Consider the following 27708-nt stretch of genomic DNA (forward strand, 5'->3'; position numbering starts at 1 on the left):
TCCCTGCATCCCTAGGATGAAGCCTATTTGATCATGATGACTAATTGTTTTTGATGTGTTCTTGGGTTCTATTTGCGAGTATTTTATTGAATTTTTTGCATAGATATTCATAAGGGAAATTAGTTTGAAGTTCTCTTTCTTTGTATGGTTTAGATATAAGAATAATTGTGGATTCATAGAACAAATTGGGTAGTGTTCCTTCTGTTTCTATTTTGTGGAATAGTCTGTATAGTATTGGTATTAGGTCTTCTATGAAGGTCCGATAGAATTCTGCACTAAACACATCTAGTCCTGGGCTTTTTTGGTTGGGAGAATTTTAATAACTGCTTCTATTTCTTTAGGAGTTATGGGACTGTTTAGATGGTTTAACTGATCCTGATTTAAATTTGGTACCTTGTATCTGTCCATTTCATCTAGATTTTCCAGTTTTGTTGACTATAGGCTTTCGTAATAGGATTTGATGATTTTCTGAATTTCCTTAGATTTTGTTGTTATGTCTCCCTTTTCATTTCTGATTTTGTTAACTTGGATTCTCTCTCAGTGCCCCCTGGTTAGTCTGGCTAAGGGTTTATCTGTCTTTTTGATTTTCTCAAAGAACCAGCTCCTGGTTTTGTTCATTCTTTGTATAGTTTTTTGTTTTTGTTTTGTTTTTTTTTTTATTTTTGTTTTTATTTTGCTTATACTTGGTTGATTTCAGCCCTGTTATTATTTCCTGCTGTTTATTCCTCTTGGGTGTACTTGCTCCTTTTTGTTTTAGAACTTTTGAGTGTGCTGTCAAGCTGTTAATGCATGCTCTCTCTAGTTTGTTTTTGGAGGTACTCAGATCTGTTTTACTCTTAGCACTGCTTTCATTGTATCTCCTAAGTTTGGGTATGCTGTTCCTTCATTTAAAAAGTATTTAATTTCATTCTTTATTTCTTCCCTGACCAAGTTATCATTAACTAGAGTGTCGTTCAACTTCCTTGTGTATGTGGGTTTTCTGTCGTTATTGTTGTTATTGAAGGCCAGTCTTAGTGCGTGGTGATCAGATAGGATGCATGGGATTATTTCAATTTTCTTGTATCTGTTGAGGCCTGTTTTGTGACTGTTTGTATGGTCAATTTAGGAGAAGGTTCCATGAAGTGCTAAGAAGAAGGAATATCCTTTTGTTTTAGGATGAAATGTTCTATAAATATCTGTTAAATACATTTGGTTCATAACTTCTGTTAGTTTCTCCATGTCTCTGTTTATTTTCTGTTTCCATGATCTGTCCATTGATGAGAGTGGGGTGTTGAAGTCTCCCACTATTATTGTATGAGGTACAATGTGTATTTTGAGCTTTAATAAGGTTTCTTTTATGAATGTAGGTGTCCTTGCTTTTGAAACATAGATATTCAGGATTGAGAATTCATCTTGGTGAATTTTTCCTTTGATGAATATGAAGTGTCTTTCCTTCTTTTTTGATAACTTTTCATTGAAAGTCAATTTTATTCGATATTAGAATGGCTACTCCCACTTGTTTCATTTGCTTGGAAAATTGTTTTCCAGCCTTTTATGCTGACGTAGCATCTGTCTTTGTCACTGAGGTGTGTTTCCTGTAGGCAAGGAAATACTGGGTCCTCTTTCAATATCTAGTCTGTTAGTCTATGTCTTTTTATTGGGGAATTGAGTCCATTGATGTTAAGAGATACTAAGGAACAATGATTGTTGTTTCCTGTTATTTTTGTTGTTAGGGGTGGAATTACTGTTTGTGTGGCTCTCTTCTTTTGGGTTTGTTGCAAGAAGATTACTTTTTTGCTTTTCCTAGTGTGTAGTTTCCCTCCTTTAGTTGGAGTTTTCCATCTATTATCCTTTGTAGGGCTGGATTTGTGGATAGATATTGTGTACATTTGGTTTTGTCATGGAATAACTTGGTTTCTCCATCTATGTTGAGAGTTTGCTGGATATATTAGCCTGTTCTCTTAGTGTCTGTATGACATCTGCCCAGGATTTTCTGGGTTTCATAGTCTCTGGTGAGAATTCTGGTGTAATTCTAATAGGTCTGCCTTTATATGTTACTTGACCTTTTTCCCTTACTGCTTTTAACATTCTTTCTTTCTTTTGTGCATTTGGTGTTTTGACTATTATGGGATGGGAGGAGTTTCTTTTCTGGTCCAATCTATTTGGAGTTCTGTAGACTTCTTGTATGTTTATGGGCATCTTTTTCTTTAGGTTAGGGAAGTTTTCTTCTATAATTTTGTTGAAGATATTTACTGGTCCTTTAAGTTGGTAATCTTAGCTCTCTTCTATATCTTTTATCCTTAGGTTTGGCCTTCGCATTGTGTCCTGGATTTCCTGGATGTTTTGGGTTAGGAGCTTTTTGTGTTTTACATTTTCTTTGATGATTGAGTCAACGTTTTCTATGGTATCTTCTGCCCCTGAGATTCTCTCTTCTCTGTCTTGTATTCTGTTGGCAATGCTTGTGTCTATGACTCCTGATCTCTTTCCTATGTTTTTGGGTTGTTTTTTTTATCTCCAGGAAATGTTTCTATTTCCATTTTAGATCCTGGATGGTTTTGTTCAATTCCTTTACCTGTTTGTTTGTGTTTTCCTGTAATTCTTTAAGGGATTTTTGTGTTTTTTTAAGGGCTTTTACTTGTTTACCTGTGTTGTCTGGTATATTTTTCTTAAAGTCCTCTATCATCATCATGACATGTTATTTTAAATCTAAATCTTGCTTTTCCTGTGTGTTGGGATATCCAGTATTTTGCTTTGGTGGGAGAACTGGGCTCTGATGACAACAAGTAGTCTTGGTTTCTGTTTTTTAGATTCCTGTGCTTGCCTCTCACCCTCTGGTTGTCTATGGTGTTAGCTGGTCTTGCTGTCTCTGACAGTGGCTTGACCCTCCTTTAAGCCTGCTTGTTATCACTCCTTGAGACTGGCTTTCTCCCAGCAGTATCTGGGTACAGAGAGCTGTGGGCCAGCTCTGGGCATAGGCAGAGACCAGAAGGATCCTGTTCCTGACTGCTCCTAGGTTTCTGTGTCCAGAGGGTTCTAGGCGTGTTCCTCTTAGGTCAGGAATATGAGCAAAAGTGGTAATCTCCCCTGAATTCTCAGGATTGTCTGCATCTATGAAAGTCCAGCTCTCTCTCCTGAATGGGATTTGGGTACAGAGAGCTTTGGGACTGGATCAGCTTCAGGCACAGGCAGAAACTGAAAGTTGTTTTTTTTAAAGATTTATTTATTTATCATATATAAGTACACTGTAGCTGTCTTCAGACACACCAGACGGGGCATCAGATCTCATTACAGGTGGTCGTGAGCCACCATGTGGTTGCTGGGATTTGAACTCAGAACCTCTGGAAGATTAGTCAGTGCTCTTAACGACTGAGCCATCTCTCCAGCCCTATGCACAATTTCTGATTGTGGCTTAAACTTCTATTTACCCAAGAATGATAGTATTGAGCATATTTTCTTGTGCATATTTGCCCTTTCTATAGATTAATACATGCTGCTGCATCCTGCACGGCTTGTCACCTTAACCTGATCAATGGTAGCAAGGGTACGAAGAAAGAAGACCCACAGACATATGTACAGAATAGCTGGGGTCAGGTGGGCTGTGTGCCTAAGCCACACTGACTGCTTCAGCAACCTGGAACCTCAGCATGTGTGGTACAGACAGAGCACAGGGATGAGAGCTGGTCTTGGTGGGGCGTGTCTATAGGGCAAAAGTCTCAAGCTGTGAATATCTGGAGGAAGTGCAGTTGTTAGCCCTGCACACAATGGCCAATTGTTCCTAAACACTGCCACTTGAATACACTGTCAACATTTGTACTTGGACCAGAGGAAGGCTTTGCCATCAATCTGACCCTGACCCTAGAGGACGGCTTTGCCAATTTCCATGGGCCTATGGCATTTATCCTTGATAGAGCCAGGCGACTAGTACACTCCCACTCAGGACTTCTGTCTTTCCCCCCACCCCATCACATTCACTCAAGTCCTCAGCTCCCACAGCAACATGTTTCATCATATATTTTTGCTTAGTTTCTAGTTGTTTTGTTAAGAGGTATTTTATATTGAATCTTAAAATGTTCATTCAGCAAAAAAAAAAAAAAAAGGTCCTTTAGCATAGTCACAAAACAGTTCTTGACAAGTCTAAAAGATGATATCATATTTAGTATCTTTCTGCTTGAAAAGAAATGAAACCAGAAATCAATAGTGGAAGACAAACTTAAAGTTCACAAATGTATTTCAATTAAACAATGTAATTCTAAACTGACATGGATAAAAATAAATCATTTTTGAGAACACATATGCACACACACACAGGCACACACGTGCACACACACTTAATAAAACTTTTTTAAAAATGTGGTGAAAGAAACAAAATGGCCACAAAAACATCGAACACCAGTGCAGTCCTTAGTTGTGCACACTCAGTGTCCTGTCAGTCACGTGCCTCAGTCTCTGACTTCAGCTGGTACGTGCGCTCTCATCCTGGACATGCTGAGAATTAATATTTACTTGTTTGGATATTTTATCTCTCTCAGAGGTCCGTCTGTTTTAACATCTTTGACTTCCAAACGTTTCATTTTGACAAAAAAATTGAGAATTGATATATCACAGTTATTCAAACGTACTCTGAATACAATGCCTATGTTCTTCAGAATAGTGTATTGTTCTTGCTTTCATAAGAAAAATAAAACCCAACTTACAAATAGTGTTTAAAGTAAACTACTTACTATTTCCTTTACAAATGAGAGGGGGACATGTGAAATTAGTCGTAAAAAGGAAATAAATCACAGTTAAGGCACGTGGCACTTTCTAGTTCCTTCTGAAGACATTACTGCAGGGCAAAAAGTGCTGTAAGAAAGAATTGAAAACTAAACCTTTTGACAAGGAAACTACATTTTGAGACATGTATAGACGTTACAGTTTTGACTGTTTTTACAGGTCTGACAGCTGACGCCAGAGTAGTGATCAGCAGAGCGCGGGTGGAGTGCCAGAGCCACAAGCTCACGGTGGAGGACCCTGTCACCGTAGAGTATATAACTCGCTTCATAGCGACTCTAAAGCAGGTGAGCTTTAGCTCGTAGCGCCGTCTCTCGGCTTTCTGTTTTCGCCATCATTGGTCCTGTCTTAGAAATATGCAGGAGCTCCCAGCACTTAGTCACGGAGTGCCTCGGCTCCGTATTCATTCGCAGAATTACCGCATGCACGTGTGTGTGTAAAGTGTGTTTCAATTCTTGGTATTATAATATTTTTAGAGAATGTGAGATTTTTAAAGGAAAATTTTACCTTCTAGAGATACAATAACAATATCATTGCTTAAAGTTTTCCAAAGATAAATCCATTACTTCACCTGTAAACCAAAGTCCACCTATCAGGGTTAGGAGAGATCTTTTCTGAATCCATGCATGTCGTGTTATTGAATGCTGAGAGTAACGGTGGCACGCAGGGCTGGCTTCCTCTCACTTACCCTGATGTTTGACTCTGTGACCAGCTCTGGTGTCATTTGAAGGTGGCAACGCGGAACCTTCTGTTCTCCCTCTCCCTGATACCCAATATCATTATTCTGGTTTGATCCTGCTTGTTCTTCTTTTTAAAATTGTATTATTAAATTGTTTTAAGTAAACAGTCACCAGATTGGAGATTGTAATTGATTTTAAGGCTCTTGTTATATGGGCCAAATTGTTTCCTAGAAGCCAGCTATCCCCGAGGGCTCATCAATACTGGTTTTCATTTTTCTTTCCCTGAGTATTGTATAATGTAATAGTTGCTTTAATTTGTGTTTTACTATTAGTGACATTAAATTCCCCACATGCTGGTTCACTTTTTTCATTTCTATTTGAGCAAATTGTCCTTCAACAGGAACTTTAGACTTTTTGTTTTCTTTTTTGTCACCTAATCCCTTTAACCAGATGCTCAGTGTGAGGATTTGTGTCAATTCATGTTCTCTTCAAAAAATATTTTTAATCTTTAAAAAAAGAGATGTATTTATGTATACAGTATACTGTATGCATTTATGCCTGCAGGCCAGAAGAGGGCACCAGATGTCATTATGGATGGTGTGAGCCACCGCGTGGTGGCTGGAAATTGAACTCAGGACCTCTGGAAGAGCAGCCAGGCCTCTGAACCTCTGAGCCACCTCTCCAGTCCCTGAGTGGACATTTTTAGTTACATATTTATCCTGAGTTCAGTGACATGTGTCACAGTACTCATACGGAGGACAAGCTGAGAGAGATGGTTCTCTTCTAGCAAGGGGGCCCTGGTGACAAAACTCAGGTCAGGCTTGGCAGCAAGCGTTTTACCCACTCGTCTGTCTGTCCTACTGGGCCAGCATTCCTCTTTTCAAATATGTTTCTGAATGTAAATATATTCCAGTAAGTATATATTGTATATTGGACAAATCTCCCCATGTCTATTCCACATCTCCATCCTCCCTCTCACCTCTCACCCCACTAAACCCCCCCTCCATTCTTCTGTGGTTTCACTTCATTTGTACATATATAACATGTCATTTGCACATACATGAAACATCATCTGTACTTGCCTGACTTGTACATGACTTTATGTGTTGATTTAAAATACAGGAACCAAAAGCAGAGAAAATCTATTTTTTCTCTTTGAGACTGCTATAGTTCCCTTAGTAGGATTGTTTCCAGTTCCATTCATTACCCTACAACAGGGTAATTTGGTTCTTCTTTGTGCTTAGAACACTCTAGTGTGTGTACGTCATATGTGCGCACCATATTTCCTTAAGCTGTCCCTCTGTTAACAAGCAGTTTGTCAAGAGTAGTCTGCAAATGCTGTAACTTAACGATGGAACCCTGGCTTTCCAGTATCTTACGCCTTCAGGAAGCTATCGATTTGCTTTCCCTCCATGAGCACGGGTGGTAGGCCCATTCCCACCCCACCCCCACTCCGGCTTCGCTGACTTGCACCTCCAGCTGCTCTGTCAGGGGAGATGCCCTGGTTCTACGTGGAGGTTTTTATAGGTGCTTTGTAAATCCAAATACTAAAGTTCCGTGAGGATAACACACATCGAAGCACTCTTTTGGTTTTAGAAAGCCTATTGCTTGGTTTTAGAAGCAACTTTTGTGTTGCTACTCTTATTTGTTTCAATTTTCCAAGTTGTTAAAAGGGAATTTAGCAAAAAGCAAGACACAGAACTGCACACATGCAAGGTTCTTACGTGTGGCTTTTAAAGCTGCTTCTGGAGAAACCAAGGCCTTGAGAATAGACTGTGGAAACATAGTCGTAAGCCTGTGACAGTAAGATCGCCACTGGAACCTGCGCCTCTGGCCAGATTTGACTTGCTTATATTACCTTTCTACTAAAATGAAAGATTAAAAAGTAAAGTAAGAAGATCTTTCTTCTAAAACATCTAATGCATCTATGTCATACGTCAGTGTGAACTAGAATATTAGACAGTACACAGGAATTATAGACATAGCCCATATTTTAAAAGAGGATATTTGTGTTCATAGCTCAGCAGTTTGTACAAACATTACTAGCAAAGCATGACAGTATACACTTGAAAACTGAAAATAGATCCCATATGTAGATAAAGCGAAAGAAAGTAACTAAAATCTGTTTCAAACCACAGAATTATACAGCGCCACATCCAGTCACACACAGAGCTAAGTGAAGTTACCTATGTATTCAGTCTGTAGCCTTCTGTCAGGGCTGCCTCTTCCTCCAACCGTCTCCGAACGCCATTCCTTGGAGCACAGGTCCAGAAGGTTCCCAGTCACAGAGCAATAAGAAACAGAGTTGGTGTCAGTGTTGCACTGTGTATAGGGAAGTGTGGTTCCAGCCACAGTGTAATAAGAAATGTAGTTGATGTTAGTGTTGTGTTGTCTATAGGGGAAATGTGTGCTTTTCTTCAAGAGAAACAAAAGGTCCCTTTTCCTGAGACAGAAGGAGATGGCACAGTACAGTGAACAGAGAACACTTGGTAGCAATATTATCAAGTAGGAGTAGCCCTAACAGTAGCTACAGTGTTCCTCTAGGCAAACAAGGGCGTGCTTCTAAAGCACAGCTTCTTAACACAGCTTCTGACAAGCAAAGCGAATGCCCAGTCCTCCACTGGGTCAAAGAGATTTCATACTGTCACAGTCATGGTTCTTTTGTTGTGACACCATGGCCATGACAACTCTTATAAAAGAAAGTATTTAAGTGGGCCTGCTTACAGTTTCAGAGGGTTAGTCGACTGTCACCATGCTTGGGAGCGTGGTGGCACAAAGACACAGGGCCGGGGAGGAGTGGAGACTTCTGCACCTGGACCCACAGACTGCAGGAAGAGAGGCAGGGGTGGGGGGCACAGAGCCTGGCTCCAGCATCTGAATACCCCAAAGCCCACCCCACTGACACACTTCCTCCAATGAGGCCATGCCTCCTAATTGCCAAAGTAGCGTAACTCCCTGGTGACACGCGAGCACACGAGCCCCTGGGGCCATTCTTATCCAAGCCACCACACATAACTACATTCTTGGTTGACTAAAGAATGAGATCCAACAGACGTGAAAGCGCAGGAGGGAAGCTAAGCACCAGCAACAGGAGGTGGGGAAGGGAGCGCCAAGGGGGAAGGCATGCCTGAGAACAAAATTGATACAGTGACCTAAAACTTTAATTTAAAAATGGGATATAACAAAGATGGAGGGGCTGGGGATTTAGCTCAGTGGTAGAGCGCTTGCCTAGCAAGCTGCAAGGCCCTGGGTTCGGTCCCCAGCTCCGAAAAAAAGAAAAAAAAAAACTGAACAAAGATGGAGTAAAGGGTCTTTTAAGAAAAAATAAATATTAGCAAATTTGTGATTATATTTTACAGATTATGCACATTGATTTATTTAAAGTGTCATTATGAATTAACAATAGTCAAAAACACTAAAAATGTATACAACAAAATTAGAAATGTAGGGGCTGGAGAGATGGCTCAGTGGTTAAGAGCGTTTAACTGCTCTTCCAGAGGTCCAGAGGTTGGGTCCTAGCAGCTCATAACCACCTGGAGCTCCAGCCCCATGGGATCCCTGTGCTCACATGTACACACCTACATAAAGACACATACATACGTAATTAAAAATACTAAAACATTTTCTTAAAAAATCAGAAAAGTAGGTCATATATAGGTGACCAAGGAGTGCACCTATTTGAAAGGATTGTAACAGTTAGGAGGTGTGGCTTGTTGGAGTAGGTGTGTCATGGGCAGGTAGGCTTTGAGGTTTCAAAAGCCCACACAAGCCCAGTCTCTTACCGGTTAACTACTTCTCCCAGAACAACTCCTATCTGCTGCCATGCTCCCTGCCATGATGATATTGGACTAATAAACCTTTGAAACAGTAAGCAAGCCCCCAATTAAATGCTTTCTTTCATAAAAGTTGCCTTGGTCATGGTGTCTCTTCAGAGCAATAGAATACTAAGACAGTGTTATGGTAAAAATAAATTTTATTTTTTAGAAATATACCCAGAGCAATGGACGAAGGCCTTTTGGTATTTCAGCCTTAATTGTAGGCTTTGATGATGATGGTATCCCAAGATTGTATCAGACAGATCCCTCCGGTACTTACCACGCTTGGAAAGTGAGTAATGAATTTATTAATTTTTCATAGAACTTGTCAGATAAATGCATTAATTTATTGCAAGATTTGTAATAAATGCAAATGATTTATTGCTTTCAGGGATAAGACCGAATCGTGTTGCATTAAAATAGTGACAGTAGGGGCTGGGGATTTAGCTCAATGGTAGAGCGCTTACCTAGGAAGCGCAAGGCCCTGGGTTCGGTCCCCAGCTCCGGAAAAAAAAAAAAAAGAACAAAATAGTGACTGTAACACAGACTACAGACTGTAGTCATTTATTCTTCAGAAATGATGGTTTAGGATAGTGAAAAGATCTTGATGGAAGCAAGCCATGATGGTGCATGCCTATAATCCCAGCTTTTAGAAAGCTGGGGCCACAGAATTGCTGGGAGTTCAAGGACAGCCAGGGTTACATAGTGAGTTTCAGGTCAGCCTGAGTGAGATCTTGTCTCAGAAAACAGAACAAACAACAAACAGAACAAACCCAAAACAGGTGAATAAACATTGCATTGATGTTTGAGGTGTGTTAATATTTTATGCACACACTCCATTCATGTTTGTTCATCCAATACCATCCCTGTTTCTTACCACCCCTACCTTGCAAACCTACTTTCATGTGTTTTGTGGAGAGAAATATAGTATTTGTCTTTCTGAGTCTGGTTTCCACAGCGAAATATTTAATTTGTTCCATTTATATGTATGGATGCTTTGTCTGACTGCATGCATGCCCAGTGCTCAGAGGCCAGAAAAGGAAATCAGACCCCCTGGAACTGCTGCAAGCCTTCATGAGGGTGCGCTCCTAACTGCTGTGCTATGTCTCCAGTCCCATGTCCTCTATTCTAGGAGAGTCAGATAACATAAATTCCAATTCCTACTATTTGTTAGCATATAGCAATAATCTTCACATGCTACGTGGAATTGTTTTCTGCATAAGTTATTCTTGTTTCAAAATACTACTACCTTCCTTAATGGTGTGCTCAAAGGAAATATAAATGCCCAGGGCCCAGAGAAACTAGTAACAGTTTCCAGCAGTGAATTTTCATAAACTACCCTGTGTAAGAATAAGGCTACATCTCCAGAGTGTAGTATAAGTGATTTTAACTTCATTATTAAAGTTCAGTATTCAAGCTTTAAGTAATTCCACATTGAGCTTATTTTTACAAGTACTAAAAGCCAAAGAAATAAATGGTTGGAAACATCACCATGGCCTCTATTACCTGTATAAAGTCGGAGTTCTACCGAGGGCGGAGGATGTACTTCACATGGCACAGCATTGGCCTAGCATGCATGGAGCCCTGGGTTGGATTCTCAGGAGCAGCTATCCAGCAGACGAGTGCGGGAAGATCTGAAGTTCAGGCTCACGGTTAGCTGTACCGTAAGCTCGGGGCCAGGTTGGGATACACATGAAGTACAGTCTCCAAGGGGAAAAGCAAGCTATTGTTTCTTTTTTTTTTCTTTCTTTTTTTTTTTTTATTAACTTGAGTATTTCTTATATACATTTCGAGTGTTATTCCCTTTCCCGGTATCCGGGCAAACATTCCCCTCCCCCCTCCCCTTCCTTATGGGTGTTCCCCTCCCAACCCTCCCCCCATTGCCACCCTCCCCCCACCAGTCTAGTTCACTGGTGGTTCAGTCTTAGCAGGACCCAGGGCTTCCCCTTCCACTGGTGCTCTTACTAGGATATTCATTGCTAAGCTATTGTTTCTTAACTTGGAGGCCAATAAAGCAGCCGATTATAGTCTTGCAACCAACATACGGGTGCTTTTCTCGGCTGCCTTTAATCTGCCTGCGGAAGCTAGTAGACAGAAGCTATGGATTTACTTTTGAAAAGTGTTAGCATTTCATCCTGCCACTTAGAAACGTTATGACTTGCACTCTCTTTCTTTTTACATTTTATTACACTTGTTTATTGTGCGTGTGAAGTAAATGTGTGGAGGTTACAGGACCTCCCACAGTAGTCAGGTTTCTTCTTCTGTCTTTTCATCCTGAGGATCCAACCGAGGTTCTTCAGGGTCAGCAGCAAGTCCTGCCCTGCAGAGCCAGCCCTGCCCTGCCCTGCAGAGCCAGCCCTGCCCTGCCCTGCAGAGCCAGCCCTGCCCTGCCCTGCAGAGCCAGCCCTGCCCTGCCCTGCAGAGCCAGCCCTGCCCTTACTTGCTTTCCGTGCCTTTCAGTCATTGCCCTAAACAAAGCTAGTTGTTATACGGTCACTCTTGAAATATAGTTTAAACTTGCTATCTTCAGTTTGCAGTTACCTTTGCAACATTACTATTCGTTCTAATGTAGTTTTAAATTTGTGTTAAAGTGGTTTTCATTTTAGTTGGCCTAATGTCTGAAGGCATCTGAATTTGAAGCATGCTCTGCTCTGGTGTCTGCCAGTCAAATAGCAGCCTCAGCTCCAGTCTAGTGAGAATATGCTCTCTGTAGAAACATCCTCCACACACGGGAACTTAGAGACTGTGTCCAGTATCAGAGAAGACTTTATTTGAATTTATTAGAGTGGCTTATAGAGTGTGGTCCAGCTAGTCCGAGAGTGGCTGTCTACCAATGGACAGTCCGAGGGACTGGCGGTCTCAGCTCACACCAGAATCCTAGGAAGGAAGCTCTAGTACCAGTAAAAGAGTGAACTTGCTAATGAGAGCCAGGGCAAGCAGGCATCTCAAGAACTTCCTTCTTCCATGTCCTCTGTGTAGACCGCCACCAAAAGGTGGGACCCATACAAGGTGGGTCTTCCTATATCAAATGATTTCATTAAGAAAAGTCTCTTGCCGGGTGAGTTAGTCTACATAGCAAGTTCCAGGACACTCAGGGGTAAACAGATAAACTCTGTCTTAAGAAACTAAAAATAAATTCCTTGTAGATGCCAGCAACTTGGGTTTTAGTTAATTCTTGATGTAGACAAGTTGACAAAAATAGCCATCACGGTGGCTGAAATGACAATGTGCTTCCTGATGATGCCTTGAAAAGGAAATAGTATCACCTTGGAAGTCTTTGTACCACTGGGTCTAACCTGAGTCTAATAAGGAAGGAACAATCGGATATATTCAGACCATGAAATAGTCTCCTGCTATTGAAAGACAGAATAAACACAAGGAGACTTTCTAATGCAAGTGAATCAAAACGGACGAATGTGAACCATAATTGTTGATTATATTCTGGATGTGGAAAATAGCCTCAAAGAAGGTTTTGGAAGCGCAGAGATACTCACATGTGGGCTTACACTAGATAATACCGTGAAGCTCTCTGGATCGGGTAAGTATAGTGTAGTCAAAATAGACCACCTAGACCTGACAGGATGGCTCGGGAGGTAGAGATGCTTGGCCAAGTCTCATGACTTGAGTTAAATTCTCAGAACCCACCTGATGGGAGAAAACTAACGTCTTCAAATTGTCCTCTGACCTCCACCCCCAACACAATTCATACCCACAAAATAAATGAAAGTAATGAAATATGGTATCTATAACACTGAAATTGTGTGTGTGTGTGTGTGTGTGTGTGTGTGTAGAGAGAGAGAGAGAGAGAAGCACAATACATATCTCAGTGTTCACATATAGAGATAAAGAATATACTGTTAATATTTTATTATATGTTCATAACTTTTGAAATTCCCCCACCCCCAAAAAAACATAGGCGATGAGGAAGGCAGTGGCAGTGGTTTTGTCTTTTTATGATTAGCAAGAGGAGCATAGAAACAGACCGGTAGCTAGATGAGAATAGAGGTGCAAGGGAGCTCTTCTTCCTTCAACAAGAGGACCAAGGCCGATTTGCCAAGACCTGTTCTGAACACTGGAGATACGAGAGCCTAAAACAAACCTGTTACCTTCTGGATGCTGGAGAAAGACAAGCCATGTGGTGGTATGTTAGCTGGGTTATGAAAGACTCTGTCCACAGGCTTGTTATGAAAGTAGGCATGGGTCAATTATTTTCTATATAGCAGTTGCGGGGACCTAAATGTGTAAAGTATTTAGCTAAATGAGGTATAAAGTATAAATTACAGTTCTCAAAATAGGATCTGTAAATCCCTACTCCAGGAGGTAACTGGTTTTGATAGACCTCTCCAGTAATGCTTTTGTGAGTGTGTAAAGTACTTTCTATGTCTTTCCTGGCCAATGAGATCTGGAAGGCAGACTTTCACCATGTCTGGTCTCAGGACTGGTCCAGGGAGACTGTAAGCTCTCATGGGAATCCCGTGTTGGGGTAGATTTCTTTACTTCAGAAGGTTTCTTCAGTTCTACTGTACCTAGAACTACAAGATGATGGTAAGACTCATGATAAGAGAAAGCGTATCTCAAAAGCTCGAGATAGAGTATTATACCTTAGGTAATAATATAATATAATATATATATAATATAATCCCTTAGGTAATATTATAATATAATAGAGTATTATACCTTAGATAATATGTATAAAACTAGTGCACATTCCAAGATTAGCAGGAAACCCTAGTGTCTTGGAATAAAAGTCTGATAATCTGGAAAAGAGGACCAAGATGGGTAGATGAAAAATAAATCTGAATTTAGTGTTGAGTCCTTTTGATGTCTGAAAGTCTGTTGTCTTTCTGCTTGTACATCATCACTTTGTCTGGCCACTACAAGGGGAGTTTGCCAGCTCTCAATCACCTTGCCAACTGTCACTTTCAGTGTCCAGTGTGAGTTTTATCTGGCAACAGCTGGCTGTCCATGACCACCATTATCACAGCCCCTGCATAGAAGCCATCCACAGGACAACAGAGGAATCAAGGGGCCTGGAACTGCCGGGTTCACTCATGGTGTCTGGAAACAGTGGTAAATCACAGTTGTGTGGCAGGAACAGCCTCTGGGCCTGGGAAATGTGGTTTGAGCTCTGTGATTTCACAACACCTGCAGGCATGTTACATGTAAGGAGCTGGCTGACCTGGATAAGTCCTTATCAGGGATACTGTCTTAAGTTAGGGGTTTATTGCTGAGCAGAGACACCATGGCCAAGACAATCTTATAACAGACAACATTTAATTAGTATTGGCTTACAGGCTCAGAGGTTCAGTCCATGCATGAAGTATGGAGGAAGCATGGCAGCCTTCAGGCAGACATGGTGCTGGATAAGGAGCCAAGAGTTGTACATCTTGATCAGAACGTAGCCAGGAGAAGACTGCCCTCCAGGCAGCCAAGAGGAGGGTCTCAAAGCCCAGCCCACAGTGACACACTTCCTCCAACAAGGCCACAGCCCCTAATAGTGCCACTCCTCGGGCCAAGCATATTCAAACCACAGATACTCAGTGTTCTCTATCAAAGACCTTTAGATCAGAGTGACCAACAAGCTTGGCCAATTTACGATTGATTCTGTAGTTTAAGCGGTAGGAGACAATCTTATAGCAACCAACCCAAAGTAAATTCGTAAGTGATTGTCCAGCTGTATCCTGCTCTAAGAAGAGATGGGTTCCACAACTGTTTCTCTTCTGGCCTCCAAGCTGACTGGGCATTTTAGTATCATATCAATCCAGAAATATTCGTGATACCCTCACTGTCGGCGTAGGAATTAAGCTGGGGAGTGGAGTTCCACCCTTGGCAGTGAAATCTGAGGCATCTTGTGAGCAAGTATAATTTCCTCAATACATGACAATGGGCTGAGGTCGTAGATGGGAACTTCGCTGCCCCTCCAGTTGAATAAGGTGTGGACAGGTGAGCCACTGAACCCTTCAGTCACCAGCTGAAGTCACCAATGGAAGACTGAGGCCTTATCAATAATTGAAGAAAACTTTGAGAAATCTTTGAGAGTTTCCCTTTCCTACCCCTTTGATAATCTCAGTGCTTCCTCAGAATTTCTATAAAGGGGCAAGATTGAACATCTGGAAGCCAATAAGAAATGCTAAGTCAGTTGTCATGCGATTGCCCCTGATCACTGCATTCTTCCTTCCCATGGTATGTAAGTCTGAGGCTAGCTGCGCCTCTACAACCCATGAGTAACCATTCCCTTTTTATTTGTGGACAGGTAGGATAATTAAATGTGGTAAAGCAGTTAGAGCCAGAGCACCAAGCCTTAGTGGTACTCATTACTCTACACCATCATGAATTTGCAGCAAGTAAACGAGCAAATTCAAATTATCTTTGATGAAAGAGTAGGTGCTGTTAATTGCTGCTGTAACATTCTGGCCACATGCACCGCCCTTCAGCATTTTGTGTGAGGGAGTGATCACGTGCACACAGCACTTCTGCAAGGACAGTGTGCTCAGAAAGGCAGTTAGGTTGTTCTTTCCCTTGCAGTCAGAACTGCCCACATTTAATGGTACTTCACTTGTGAATCCCAGAACAATAGACAGCAGTGGTGTTTGTTCAGATGTAAAATTTGCCAGGACGTGTTCTCAGGATTGTAGAGGCTGAGCCTGTTTCTGCAGAAAACATCAGATAGTATTTGTTGCTAATGATACAATTCAAGGTTTTAAGCAAGATTTGGAACCATGTATTTATCACAATGTGCCCGACAGTTTCTCAATATTTCTTTGATGAAACTATCCTAAAGTTTCTTTTTTATTTGATATTTTAGAAATGAGATAGGCCAACATTTAGAATATCTGTATAATTCTGTGAGCCAGTGTTCTCCAGGGGACCAAGGCACAGTATAAAAGATTCATTCCAAACTACCAAGTTGTTGACTATTCAAAGTTAAAACTGATCACAGCACCCTGTTACTGAGTCAAGAGGATAAATGATTTGAGCCCAGCCTGAGATGCATACAGCCTAGGGAGGAGCCTTTACAAAAGCAAAGCAAACCCAAAAGCAAAAATAGTTACACTACTGTCACTACTGAGAACAGAATTCTAAAATTGTAGGGTTGTTTGTTTGCTTTTTTGTTTGTTTGCTTTTAGACAGGCTCTTTCTGTGTGGTTCATGCTGGCTTAGAACTCGTGTCTCAGCTTCCTGACTTCTGGGGTTATAGGCATGCACCACCATATCCTAACAAAAAAATTTTAGTTCGCCTTGAAATAATTATTGGCCAAGAGACTTTAGTGTAAACAGTTTTAAAAGTCCCAGTTTAAAAAGGCTGGAGAGGAGCAGCTCTCTGCTCCCAAACCCCGTGGGAGAGAGACCTCACCGCCTGATCAGGTGGGCACTCTTGAAGCTGCAGAGCGGAGGAGACCACCAACACTGCCCACCCCTGCCCACATCCCTGGTTCAAGAGGCAACTGTATAAGGCCTCTGGGTTCCCATAGGGGAGGGCCCAGGAGCGGCAGGACCCCTGCGCCTGAGACACCGCCGGAACCTGAAGGAAACAGACCGGATAAACAGTTCTCTGCACCCAAATCCCGTGGGAGGGAGAGCTGAACCTTCAGAGAGGCAGACACGCCTGGGAAACCAGAAGAGACTGCACTCTGTGCACATCCAGACGCCAGAGGAAAACACCAAACGTCATCTGGAACCCTGGTGCACGGAGGCTCCCGGAAAGAGCGGCGCAGATCTTCCCGGTTGCTGCTGCCGAGGAGAGGACTTAGGCAGTACTCCACGAGCAAACTTGAGCCTTGGAACCACAGGTAGGACCAACTTTTCCCCTGCAAGAAACCTGCCTGGTGAACTCAAGACACAGGCCCACAGGAACAGCTGAAGACCTGTAGAGAGGAAAAACTACACGCCCGAAAGCAGAACACTCTGTCCCTATAACTGGCTGAAAGAAAACAGGAAAACAGGTCTACAGCACTCCTGACACACAGGCTTATAGGACAGTCTAGCCACGGTCAGAAATAGCAGAACAAAGTAACACTAGAGATAATCTGATGGCGAGAGGCAAGCGCAGGAACCCAAGCAACAGAAACCAAGACTACATGGCATCATCGGAGCCCAATTCTCCCACCAAAACAAACACGGAATATCCAAACACACCAGAAAAGCAAGATCTAGTTTCAAAATCATATTTGATCATGATGCTGGAGGACTTCAAGAAAGACATAAAGAACTCCCTTAGAGAACAAGTAAAAGCCTACAGAGAGGAATCGCAAAAATCCCTGAAAGAATTCCAGGAAAACACAATCAAACAGTTGAAGGAATTAAAAATGGAAATAGAAGCAATCAAGAAAGAACACATGGAAACAACCCTGGACATAGAAAATCAAAAGAAAAGACAAGAAGCTGTAGATACAAGCTTCACCAACAGAATACAAGAGATGGAAGAGAGAATCTCGGGAGCAGAAGATTCCATAGAAATCATTGACTCAACTGTCAAAGATAATGTAAAGCAGAAAAAGCTACTGGTCCAAAACATACAGGAAATCCAGGACTCAATGAGAAGATCAAACCTAAGGATAATAGGTATAGAAGAGAGTGAAGACTCCCAGCTTAAAGGACCAGTAAATATCTTCAACAAAATCATAGAAGAAAACTTCCCTAACCTAAAAAAAGAGATACCCATAGGCATACAAGAAGCCTACAGAACTCCAAATAGATTGGACCAGAAAAGAAACACCTCCCGTCACATAATTGTCAAAACACCAAATGCACAAAATAAAGAAAGAATATTAAAAGCAGTAAGGGAAAAAGGTCAAGTAACATATAAAGGCAGACCTATCAGAATCACACCAGACTTTTCGCCAGAAACTATGAAGGCCAGAAGATCCTGGACAGATGTCATACAGACCCTAAGAGAACACAAATGCCAGCCCAGGTTACTGTATCCTGCAAAACTCTCAATTAACATAGATGGAGAAACCAAGATATTCCATGACAAAACCAAATTTACACAATATCTTTCTACAAATCCAGCACTACAAAGGATAATAAAGGGTAAAGCCCAACATAAGGAGGCAAGCTGTACCCTAGAAGAAGCAAGAAACTAATCATCTTGGCAACAAAACAAAGAGAAGAAAAGCACACAAACATAACCTCACATCCAAATATGAATATAACAGGAAGCAATAATCACTATTCCTTAATATCTCTCAACATCAATGGCCTCAACTCCCCAATAAAAAGACATAGATTAACAAACTGGATACGCAATGAGGACCCTGCATTCTGCTGCCTACAGGAAACACACCTCAGAGACAAAGACAGACACTACCTCAGAGTGAAAGGCTGGAAAACAACTTTCCAAGCAAATGGTCAGAAGAAGCAAGCTGGAGTAGCCATTCTAATATAAAATAAAATCAATTTTCAATTAAAAGTCATCAAAAAAGATAAGGAAGGACACTTCATATTCATCAAAGGAAAAATCCACCAAGATGAACTCTCAATCCTCATCTTCGGTTGGTTTATATACAAGTGTGCAATTTCTAGGCTTGAAAGTAAAATGATGCTATCTGGTGCTGGATAGAGGAGCCTTATTTTTTATTATGGCAGCTTGCTATTTTTGTAACATGGTGATTTGGTTGAACACAATAAAGTACAGTAGTAACTGAAAAAAAAAAAAAAGAAAAAGTCAGATGCATAAAGACCAGCCCAATCTGGATATTTATACCATGCCCCAAGGCTCTGGTCCCCTCTCCCGTTGCTAAGTCCAAAGGGAATCTGTGCACGTGAAGACTGACTCTTGGCATTGGTGGGGATTGTTTCCCATGCATAGTAAGATCTGAGGAAAGCACAGACAGGTGACTACTCTCCCCTCTATACCCAGAAGCAGGTGTCCACAGGTAACTCAGAAACACATGAGTGTCCATAGAGGCCACATGGGGGCAGTCATGAGGCACCTGGAATGGTCCTGGAGGAGGCCTGGGGCAGGGACCTGGAACTCCAATTCTCTTCAAGGTGGTGGTCTCCTCTGGTGGTCTCTGTGGCTGTGCTGGTTTTGTTTATTTGTTTGTTTGTTTGTTTGTCAACTTGGTCATCAGGGAACTTCAGTTGATAAAGTGCCTACGTGGCATTAGCCTACAGACAAGTCTGTGGGCGGTGGGGCCTTTTCTTGATTAATGATTGATGTGTGTGGGGGGGAGGTAGGCCACTGTGGGTGGTGCCATCCCTCGGCAGGTGGTCTGGAGTTGTGCAAGAAAGCAGACTGAGCAAGTCATGAGGAGCAAACCAATAAGCAGCACCCCCTTCATGGCCTCTGTATCAGCTTCTGCCTCCAGGATCCTGCCTTGAATTGATGTTCTGAGTTCTCTCTGTGATAGACAATGATGTGGAAGTGTAGGCCAAATAAACCTTTCCTTTTGGTAAAAAAAAAAAAGGCTGGAGAGAAGGCTCAGTGATTGAGAGCACTGACTGCTCTTCCAGAGGTTCTGAGTTCAAATCCCAGCAACCACATGGTGGCTCACACAACCATCTGTAATGAGATCTGATGCTCTCTTCTGGTGTGTCTGAAGACAGCTACAGAGTACTTATATATAATAAATAAATAAAATCTTTTAAAAAAAGTTTAAAATGTGTGGTTCCAGATTCTAGCCTGCAATCAAGTGTTAGAAAGCAACTACTTTGGGTAGAATATGAACACTTCACTGAGGACATTAAAATGTCCCTTTCTTTCTAATGCTCAGACGATGCTGTAGTTCACCCGAATTAACTATTTCTGCTCATGTGTGTGTGTGTGCGTGTGTGCGTGCATGTGTGTGCGTGCGAGCGTGTGCGTGTGCGTGTAGTGTGTGTGCATAAGTGCATGTATGTGGACTACAGGTGGTGGTTTAGTTGCCATGTGGGTGTTTGGTATGAAACCCAGATCCTCTGGAAGAGCAGATTGTACTCTTAACTGCTGCGCCATCTCTCTGCTCAAGTTTACTTTTAAAAAGTATTTTATTTTTAATTAAAATATAATCATACACTTTCCCTCTTTGCTCTCCATCCTCCAACACTTCTTCTCTATCCTGTTCCCTCCCAAATTTATAGCCTCTTTTTCTTCACTCTTGTTACACGCATATGTATATGTGTATATTTGTGTTGTATGTATGTATGTATGTATGTATGTATGTATGTATGTATGTACACACAAAATCACTGAGTCTGTTTGCTTCATGTTGCTTTTATTATGTATATATTTTAGGGTTAGCCACACTGTACTGGATGACCAACTAGAGGGCTTATCCCTGGTGGGGGAACTAATTCTACCCTCCAGTAGTTGTTAACTGGCTGGGTCTCTTCATAGAGGTGGGGCCCTGGGATATTTTCCCATTCCTGGTGGCATGTTCTCATAGAAAAGGTGGCTTAGGTGTCTCTCATCTCAAAGGACACAAAAATTAAAGTCCTAATTTTAAGAATCTCATTTAACCTCAATTATCTCACCAAATATCTTAGCTTCAAAACTAGTCATATTGAAGGGTTAGGACTTCAACTTATGAATTGAAGGAAACATAACAAATTCTAGTAAGTTAATATAAAGGCTATGGTTTTATTTAAAATCATACTTTTCCAAAGCAGGATTGGGGTGAGGTAGGGTGGCTGTGTGAGGATATTGTAAGAAAACCCTTGTTTGAAAGCAGTTTACAATTCAAGTCTCCAGACCTTTGAGAATTTTTCATTCTTGAAGTCACTTAATTGTTGGTATTTTGTAGTGGTTGACCAAAAAGGCTAATATAGCAAACATATAATGCACATGTTATTTTTAAATGAATTTAAGTATTTCAACATTGTCTCAGTGTTCTTTTCTTTTTTGTTTTTTCTTTTCTTTTTTAGTTTTTCAAGACTGTCCTAGAACTCACTCTGTAGACCAGGCTGGTCTTGAACTCAGAGAGATCTGCCTATTGGGATTAAAAGATGCACTCCACTGAGCACCTCAGTGTTATTTCTAATTATTGGGTTCAGACTTGATTTTATACCATATTATTTACATGTTATGTAAATTAGCTTGCTGCTTTTTTAATGGTAAAAGAGTCAGATGCCCCGGATTCAGAAACAGTATTGAAGTGGAAACTTAAGGGTTCTTTGGAAAGTCAGTTGTGTTGATGGTGTTTTGCTGGGACAAAACACATGAAGGAACAAGTCACTGAAGCAGACACAGGTGAAAGGATGTTCTGCTAAAGCAAGAGTGTGATACAGGATTCTTTGCTAACAACACTCATGTATTGCCTTGCTTTACATTGTGTAATTAAGTTCCATTTGTTGGGACTCCATAGAGAGAAATGCATCAAAAAACTTATGGTGATGTGCCTCAGATTCTTGCCAGTTCAGTGGACTTGGGCCAATTGGCAGAGTGATTAGTGACTAGTCACTAAGTCTAGTCCCCGCCTATTTTGTAACACTACTCCACTCAGAGAATCTCTGTCATGCTCCAGGTGGGAAACGGATCCTTCTAGGCGCTGGATATCTTCATTCATGTCTGCTTTTAAACTGTCATAGTTCTTTCCTGTAATGCCAGTGCAGCTATTCCAGTGCCAACTCTGGCTAGCCCTGCGCCTAGAATCAATGCTAAAGTCAAAGAAATAGGTTCTCTTTTTTGTCTCATTAAGCCCCTCTCAGTTTGTCCTATCAAGCGTTTCCTTTGAATAATAGGTTATACGGGGCATTAATTGAACCAAGATATAGAACCTGCCTGGGGTAGAAGAATTAAAAACCACTCCGTTCATACAGGAGTTAGTCCTATTAAGTAGACCCACCATACCTGTTCTGGGGGGATAATCCATTGGAATGGACTATGGGAACAGTTTAATTACAGAGGTGTTGATATGACAAGGGGACCTTTCCCAGGCAGATGCCCTGTCCTGATATGCTTTGGAGGGTTAAAGCTGGACCTTCCTGAGACCATCTACATGCAGAATGTCTTTCAGAAACTTTGTATTGTGCTATTAACCCAAGACCTTTATAAAAGGTCTAACCAGCAGGAGGTGGTAAGTTCAGGCTTGGAAGCACTTAATATCTGGAAGGTATTTGTCATCCAGAGGGGATCTGCTGATTCTGGTTGTGTAAGAGGGAGCTCTGAAACTAAGGGTCCCTGTGATTGGGTAACTGACGGTAAGGAAGTTGTTGGTCTAGAAGGTGTTGGGACCAGTACTGGTTTAAGGGGTGCTAGAATTTGACTTGAGTCTCCTGCCATTGGTGATGACAGTGGTTAGCCTCATTAGGAGTTTGACTGTAGAGAGAAATCTGGGATTTAACCCCGATGATGCCGTCAGAGACCAGACATTTTCTGGCTTCCCATCCCTTGGCTTGTTTTCTCTTGTCAGTGAACCTGACAAAACTTTGGCCTATCTCCTTGTTGGGCAACCGTGATAAGATCCTCTTTCAACACCCTCCACGCCCTATTTCCAGTGACTGACGTTTCACATCCCCAGGCAGCACAGTAAAACTATTCGGGACCACCACATTTGATAGTTCTTTTTGTCTCAGAAATATGTAAAAAGTCCTCTATCAGCATTCAAGGTATGAATCTTGAGGAGTCTGTTGGGTATTGGACCATGAGTTATCAGCCAGCTGGCATAAATCAAAAATCAAGTCGGGGAACTGGGATATTCCATTTGACCCTTTTACAGGCCAGTTGGGCATGATAGCCAGTCTCAGAATTTTCAGTCACCCACGTTAAATCAAAAGGCCGGTATGGATTAGAGGCTGCAATACATACAGTTAATAGGGACAGTAGATTCAGGACTGAGTCGATTTTAACTTGAGGGGATTGGTGCCCTTTTGAACTTTCCGTTCTGTTGAGGCTGGAGTCAGGTAGTCTTCTTTAGTGGAGAAGGGATCAGCAGGTCTGGTGTGTGTGTGGTGTAGTGAGGTGGTGATTTCGTTCATTTTAATGGCAGTCAGCGAGGTCAAGGGGATGATATAAGGTCCTTTCCAGCTGGGCTCAAACGTGCCTTGGTGAAATCTCCTCACATAGACTCAGTCTCCTGGTTGAAAGTTATGTGGTTCTGGAACCAAGCCTGCTTCATAAAGGGCATGTAATTAGACCAAACATGTTTATGAACCCATTGGGTAGCTCTGACCCTAAATATTAAATCATCATCCTCCAGGTCTGCAATGGCTGCTGACTGCAGGCTGGGTACAATGGAAGCTGGGATAAGCCCAAGAGGGTTAGTCATCTGGCAAGGAGAATTCCTTACCCGATATAGGGTAAAGGTAAGGAGCCATCCAGTACCCACCAGTCTCTAAGGCTAATTCATTTAAGGTCTATTTTAATGTCCTAGTCATTCTTTCTCCCTGCCCTGAGCTTTGAGATCAGTATGCACAATGCAATTCCCAATCTGCCCCAGTGACCTTTGCTACATCCTGACTTACCTTGGACACAAATGTCAGTCTATTGTCTGACCCTATCATATGAGGAAATCCATACCTGGGCAAGATGTCATCCAGCAATTTCTTGGCCACTACCTTTGCTGGTTTAGTCTTAGTTGGGAATGCCTCTGTCCACCTGGAGAAAGTGTCCACAAGTAGCTGGACCTTCCTGGTTTGACCTCTTTTCAGAGGTCAAAAATCAATTTCCATCTCTTACCTCACAGTCAGGAACCTAGAGGCTTGGGGTTGCTGGGAGAATTGGTCAGCTGGCAAGCTTTAAAGTTTGTAAAGAGTGCTCTGTATAGCCTTGAAAGTCACTTTGGATTGTCTGACCACATTTGCCATTCATCTGACACCCATGTGGGTGACTCTGGATTTTTCTAAGAATGATTTTTGCTAAAGAGGTAGGCATTATTAGCTTACCTTCAGCCAATCATCACCAGCCCTCTAGACATTGACTCATGGGCTGGGTTTTTTTTAGTCCAGCTAATCTCTTCTTCTGTGTAGACCAGTTGCTTTGGCAGGTTAGGATTAGACGGTTTAGGTAAGACAGTGGCCAACACAGACATGACTGTTTCTATAAAGGGACTTCCTTAGCAGCCTTGCCAGCTAGGTTGTTACCTCCAGCCACTGGTGCTATTCCTTTTTAGTGCCCTGGGCAATGAGTGATTGCCAATCTTTTTGGCAGCCAGAGAACTTTAAGGAGTTGTAGAATTTCACCTTTATTTGTTCTTCCTTCTGATGTTAGGAGCCCTCATTCCTGGTAAGTAGCTCCATACACATGAGCGGTTGCAAATGCACACCAGCTGTCTGTATAGATGTTAAAGTAACACTCAGTTCCTTTTCCATGATGAGGGCCTGTGTTAACGCTATCAGCTCACCCCATTGAGCTGAGGTATGTGGAGGAAGGGCCTGAGCCCCGATTACCTCCATTTCTGTAGTCATGGCGGCCCCTGCTCTCCTTTGGCTGTCATGGCGGAAGCTGCTTCCACCTGAAAGCCAAATTTGCTCTGCGTCTGGAAGCCGAGAGTCCTTCAAGTAGGATGCTATGTGCCTGAGCCAGAGTCTGGTCACACTGATGGAGCGGACGGGCCAAGTCAGGACTGGGTAGGCGAGTCATTAGGGTTCCGGGAAACAGGTGGCTGGGAAGTAACTTGGCCGGGTTGATTAGTAAAGTCTGATGATGAGTCATGTGGGCAGTACCCGGCCACCTCTCGGGAGACTGCTTGAGTACCACTTCAATTGCATGGGGTAGTCACAGTCAAATTCTACTCCAGAGTTAATTTATCTGCAGCTTTGACCAACAGTGCCATAGCTGCAATAATATGTAGGCAAGGTGGCCATCCTGTTGCCACTGGGTTCAGCTTCTTTGATAAATAAGCCTCCAGCTGTTTCCATGGCCCTAAAGTTTAGGTTAAGACCCCTTAGCTACACCTCCATGCGCGTCAACATACAGATGGAATGATTTAGTGATGTCTGCCAGCCCCAGAGCAGGGGCAGACAACAGGGTCTGCTTTACCTTTTCACAAGCCTTCTGTTGTTCTGGAGTCCAGATAAAGTCCTTACTTTCCTTGGTGGCTTCTTATGGAAGCTTAGTCATCACAGCAAAGTCTGGAATCCATAGCCTACAGAAGCCTGTGGACCCCAAGAACTCTCTCACCTGTCAAGGGGGTTAGGGGACAGGAACACTGAGGACAGTCTCTTTTCTTGCTGCCGAGAGTCATCATTGGCTTTCCTTCAGAATGTAACTGAGGTAACTCACCTCAGTCTTGCAGAGCTGCACCTTTTTAGCTGATGTTTGATACCCTATGCACCCTTAGAGTCTGCAAGAATCTCTGAGGCCCCTTTGCCAACACTCCATGGCCTCTGTCACAATCAGAAGATCATCGACATATTTGAGAAGGGTAATATCTGCGTTGTTAGTTTGGTACTCACTCAGTTCCTATGCAGAGCTTCATCAAAGATGGTGGGTGAGTTCTTGAAGCCTTGGGCAAGGCAAGTTCACGTAAGCTGTCTGTTGATGACTTCCTCTGGATCATTCCATTCAAAGGCAAAGTATTCCCTACTCTTAGCAGGCTAGGGGAAAACTTAAAAATGCATTATTTAGACCAAGGACAGAGTACCACCTCTAGTCAGGTGACATCAAGCTCAGCAAAGTATATGGGTTAGACACCATGGGGTGTATGTCCATTACCCCATGATTAACTTCCTATAGGCTCTGGATGGGATGGTAATCACTACAATTTGGCTTTCTCACTGGTCACAGTGGAGTATTCCAAGCCAACTGGCATGGCTTGAGGATCCTAGGGCCAATATACAAATATAGGGTGTGACCCCCTTCCATGCTTTCGTGGACCCAAGCTGGGCCAGCTCCTGGTTTAGACTCAGCAAACACCGGAGGTCAATGTTTTGCTAGGCCCCTTGTTTCTGCCCATGCTTGGGGAAATTTCCTCATCGAGATGTCCAAGTCTTATGGGGAGTTTGGTGACTCATATAGTCCATACTCCGTCTTAGAGCCCAAGTTAAGGGTTAGAACCTGGATTGGGTTGCCTTTGTGATCCAGTAACTGGACTCCTTCAGTTTAAAATGAAACTGAGCTCTCACCTATGCTAACAAATCTTTCCCTAGAAAGGGGTAGGAGCATTCAGGGAAGACTATAAATGAATGGGTTACCCATCCCATTCCCAAATCTACTGATCTTTGGGTAGTCTATGAATGTTGTTTGGTACCTGCGGTCCCTTGGACCCAGGACCTTTTGGAAGACATTGGCCTGTCGGCCTTCAGGTGCACCAAATGTTGAGCCCTAGTATCTACCATGAAGCCCAGGGGCTTCTCCTCTACTCTAAAAGTTACTCTGGGTTCAGGGAGGGGGCTCTGAACCCTGTCTTCCTCAATCTTCTTCCCCCATGACCATGACCATAGCCTGTTTCTTCTTTGGACAGTCTCTAGCCCAATGACCTTCTTCCTCGCAGTAAGCACATTGATTCTTACCCGATTGTGATTGGCAGCCTCCTTTAGTCTCTTTTCCTCTAACAATCCATTGGAGCTGACATTTCCTTTCTCCTGGATCCGAGGCATTGTTGACTAGGATGACTCTGGCCAAATCTCTATTCAATGTCTTTCCTGTCTTAATCTGTTTTTCTTTTAAACTTTCTCTGTTATTGTATCTCTGCAACTTCCACTAGATCCCTCAGTAACTTTTCTCCTAAGCTTTCTTGCCTCTGTAATTTCTTCCTGATGTCCAGCACTGACTGGTTGGTAAAAGCCAAGGCTACCATGCTAGAATTCTCTGTTTTCTCGGGGTTTGTGTATGTATAGCAATGGAAAGCCTCCAGGACCTGTTCAAGAAATGCTGCTGGACTTTCATCTGCTCCCTGCCTAACATCATAAACCTTGGCCAAATTAGTGGGCCACCTAGCAGCCACTTTGAGCCTGGTGGTAGACCTGGAGCTACCCCTTACCTTCAGCCATGTTGAAATCCTGGTCTGGTCTCCTAAGGGGGAAATCCTTCATCATTGTGGGCTTGGTCCTGGGTTGGGGTGCCATTATTTCCTAGAACATTTTTTCTGAGCCGCTAGGAAAATGTGCTCCCTTTCTTCAGTAGTAAAAAGAACCTGAAAAAGCTGCTGATAATCATCCCAGGTCGGCTGATGAGTAAAAAGAACTTTAAGAAGTCAATAAGGTCCTTAGGGTTCTCAGAAAATTGGACGTTTTGCATCAACAGCATCAAAGGGTCAGTAATAGTGAGGTTGATTCCCAGGTTGGTCTGCTGGCCCCGTTGCCTATAGGGGCAGAGCAGTGGAATCTGCTTCTGGCCCTCTAATATCAGGGGACACACTGTGCCTACTTCTTGTGCCCCATGCAGATCTCCCTTCTGAGCCCAAAGCTGATGCCACCAGGGCATGTGGCAGTGCTGGAGCCAGCTCCAATTGCTCCCTGTCACCCTGTGGCACAGGTAAAGGGGATCCATAAAGGGGGATGAGATCTTCTGGGGTACTATCTTGAAAAACAGGGAACTAGAGAGGTACTTGTTGGTCACCAGGGTTGGAACTATTTCTGTTGACAAGTTTTAGCAAGGGGAA

General features: G+C 42.5%; 2 protein-coding genes across 3 annotated transcripts in view; one reads left to right on the top strand and one right to left on the bottom strand.

Annotated features, from left to right (window-relative positions):
• The window catches only part of Ss18 (SS18 subunit of BAF chromatin remodeling complex), a 121533-nt gene extending 113725 nt beyond the window's left edge, over nt 1–7808 (bottom strand). The window contains exon 1 of the mRNA XM_063277462.1: nt 7616–7808. The gene's annotated coding sequence lies outside the window, so the exon portion shown is untranslated. The remainder of the gene's footprint in view (nt 1–7615) is intronic.
• The window catches only part of Psma8 (proteasome 20S subunit alpha 8), a 64577-nt gene that overhangs the window by 23118 nt on the left and 13751 nt on the right, over nt 1–27708 (top strand). Inside the window, 2 exon segments of one of the 2 annotated variants that reach the window (NM_001108884.2) lie at nt 4912–5036; nt 9414–9536. In NM_001108884.2, the coding sequence (NP_001102354.1) occupies nt 4912–5036; nt 9414–9536 (248 nt within the window). 2 annotated transcript variants of the gene reach the window in all.

This window comes from Rattus norvegicus, chromosome 18 (genome assembly GCF_036323735.1).
Source record: "Rattus norvegicus strain BN/NHsdMcwi chromosome 18, GRCr8, whole genome shotgun sequence".
Classification (NCBI taxonomy): Eukaryota; Metazoa; Chordata; class Mammalia; order Rodentia; family Muridae; genus Rattus; species Rattus norvegicus.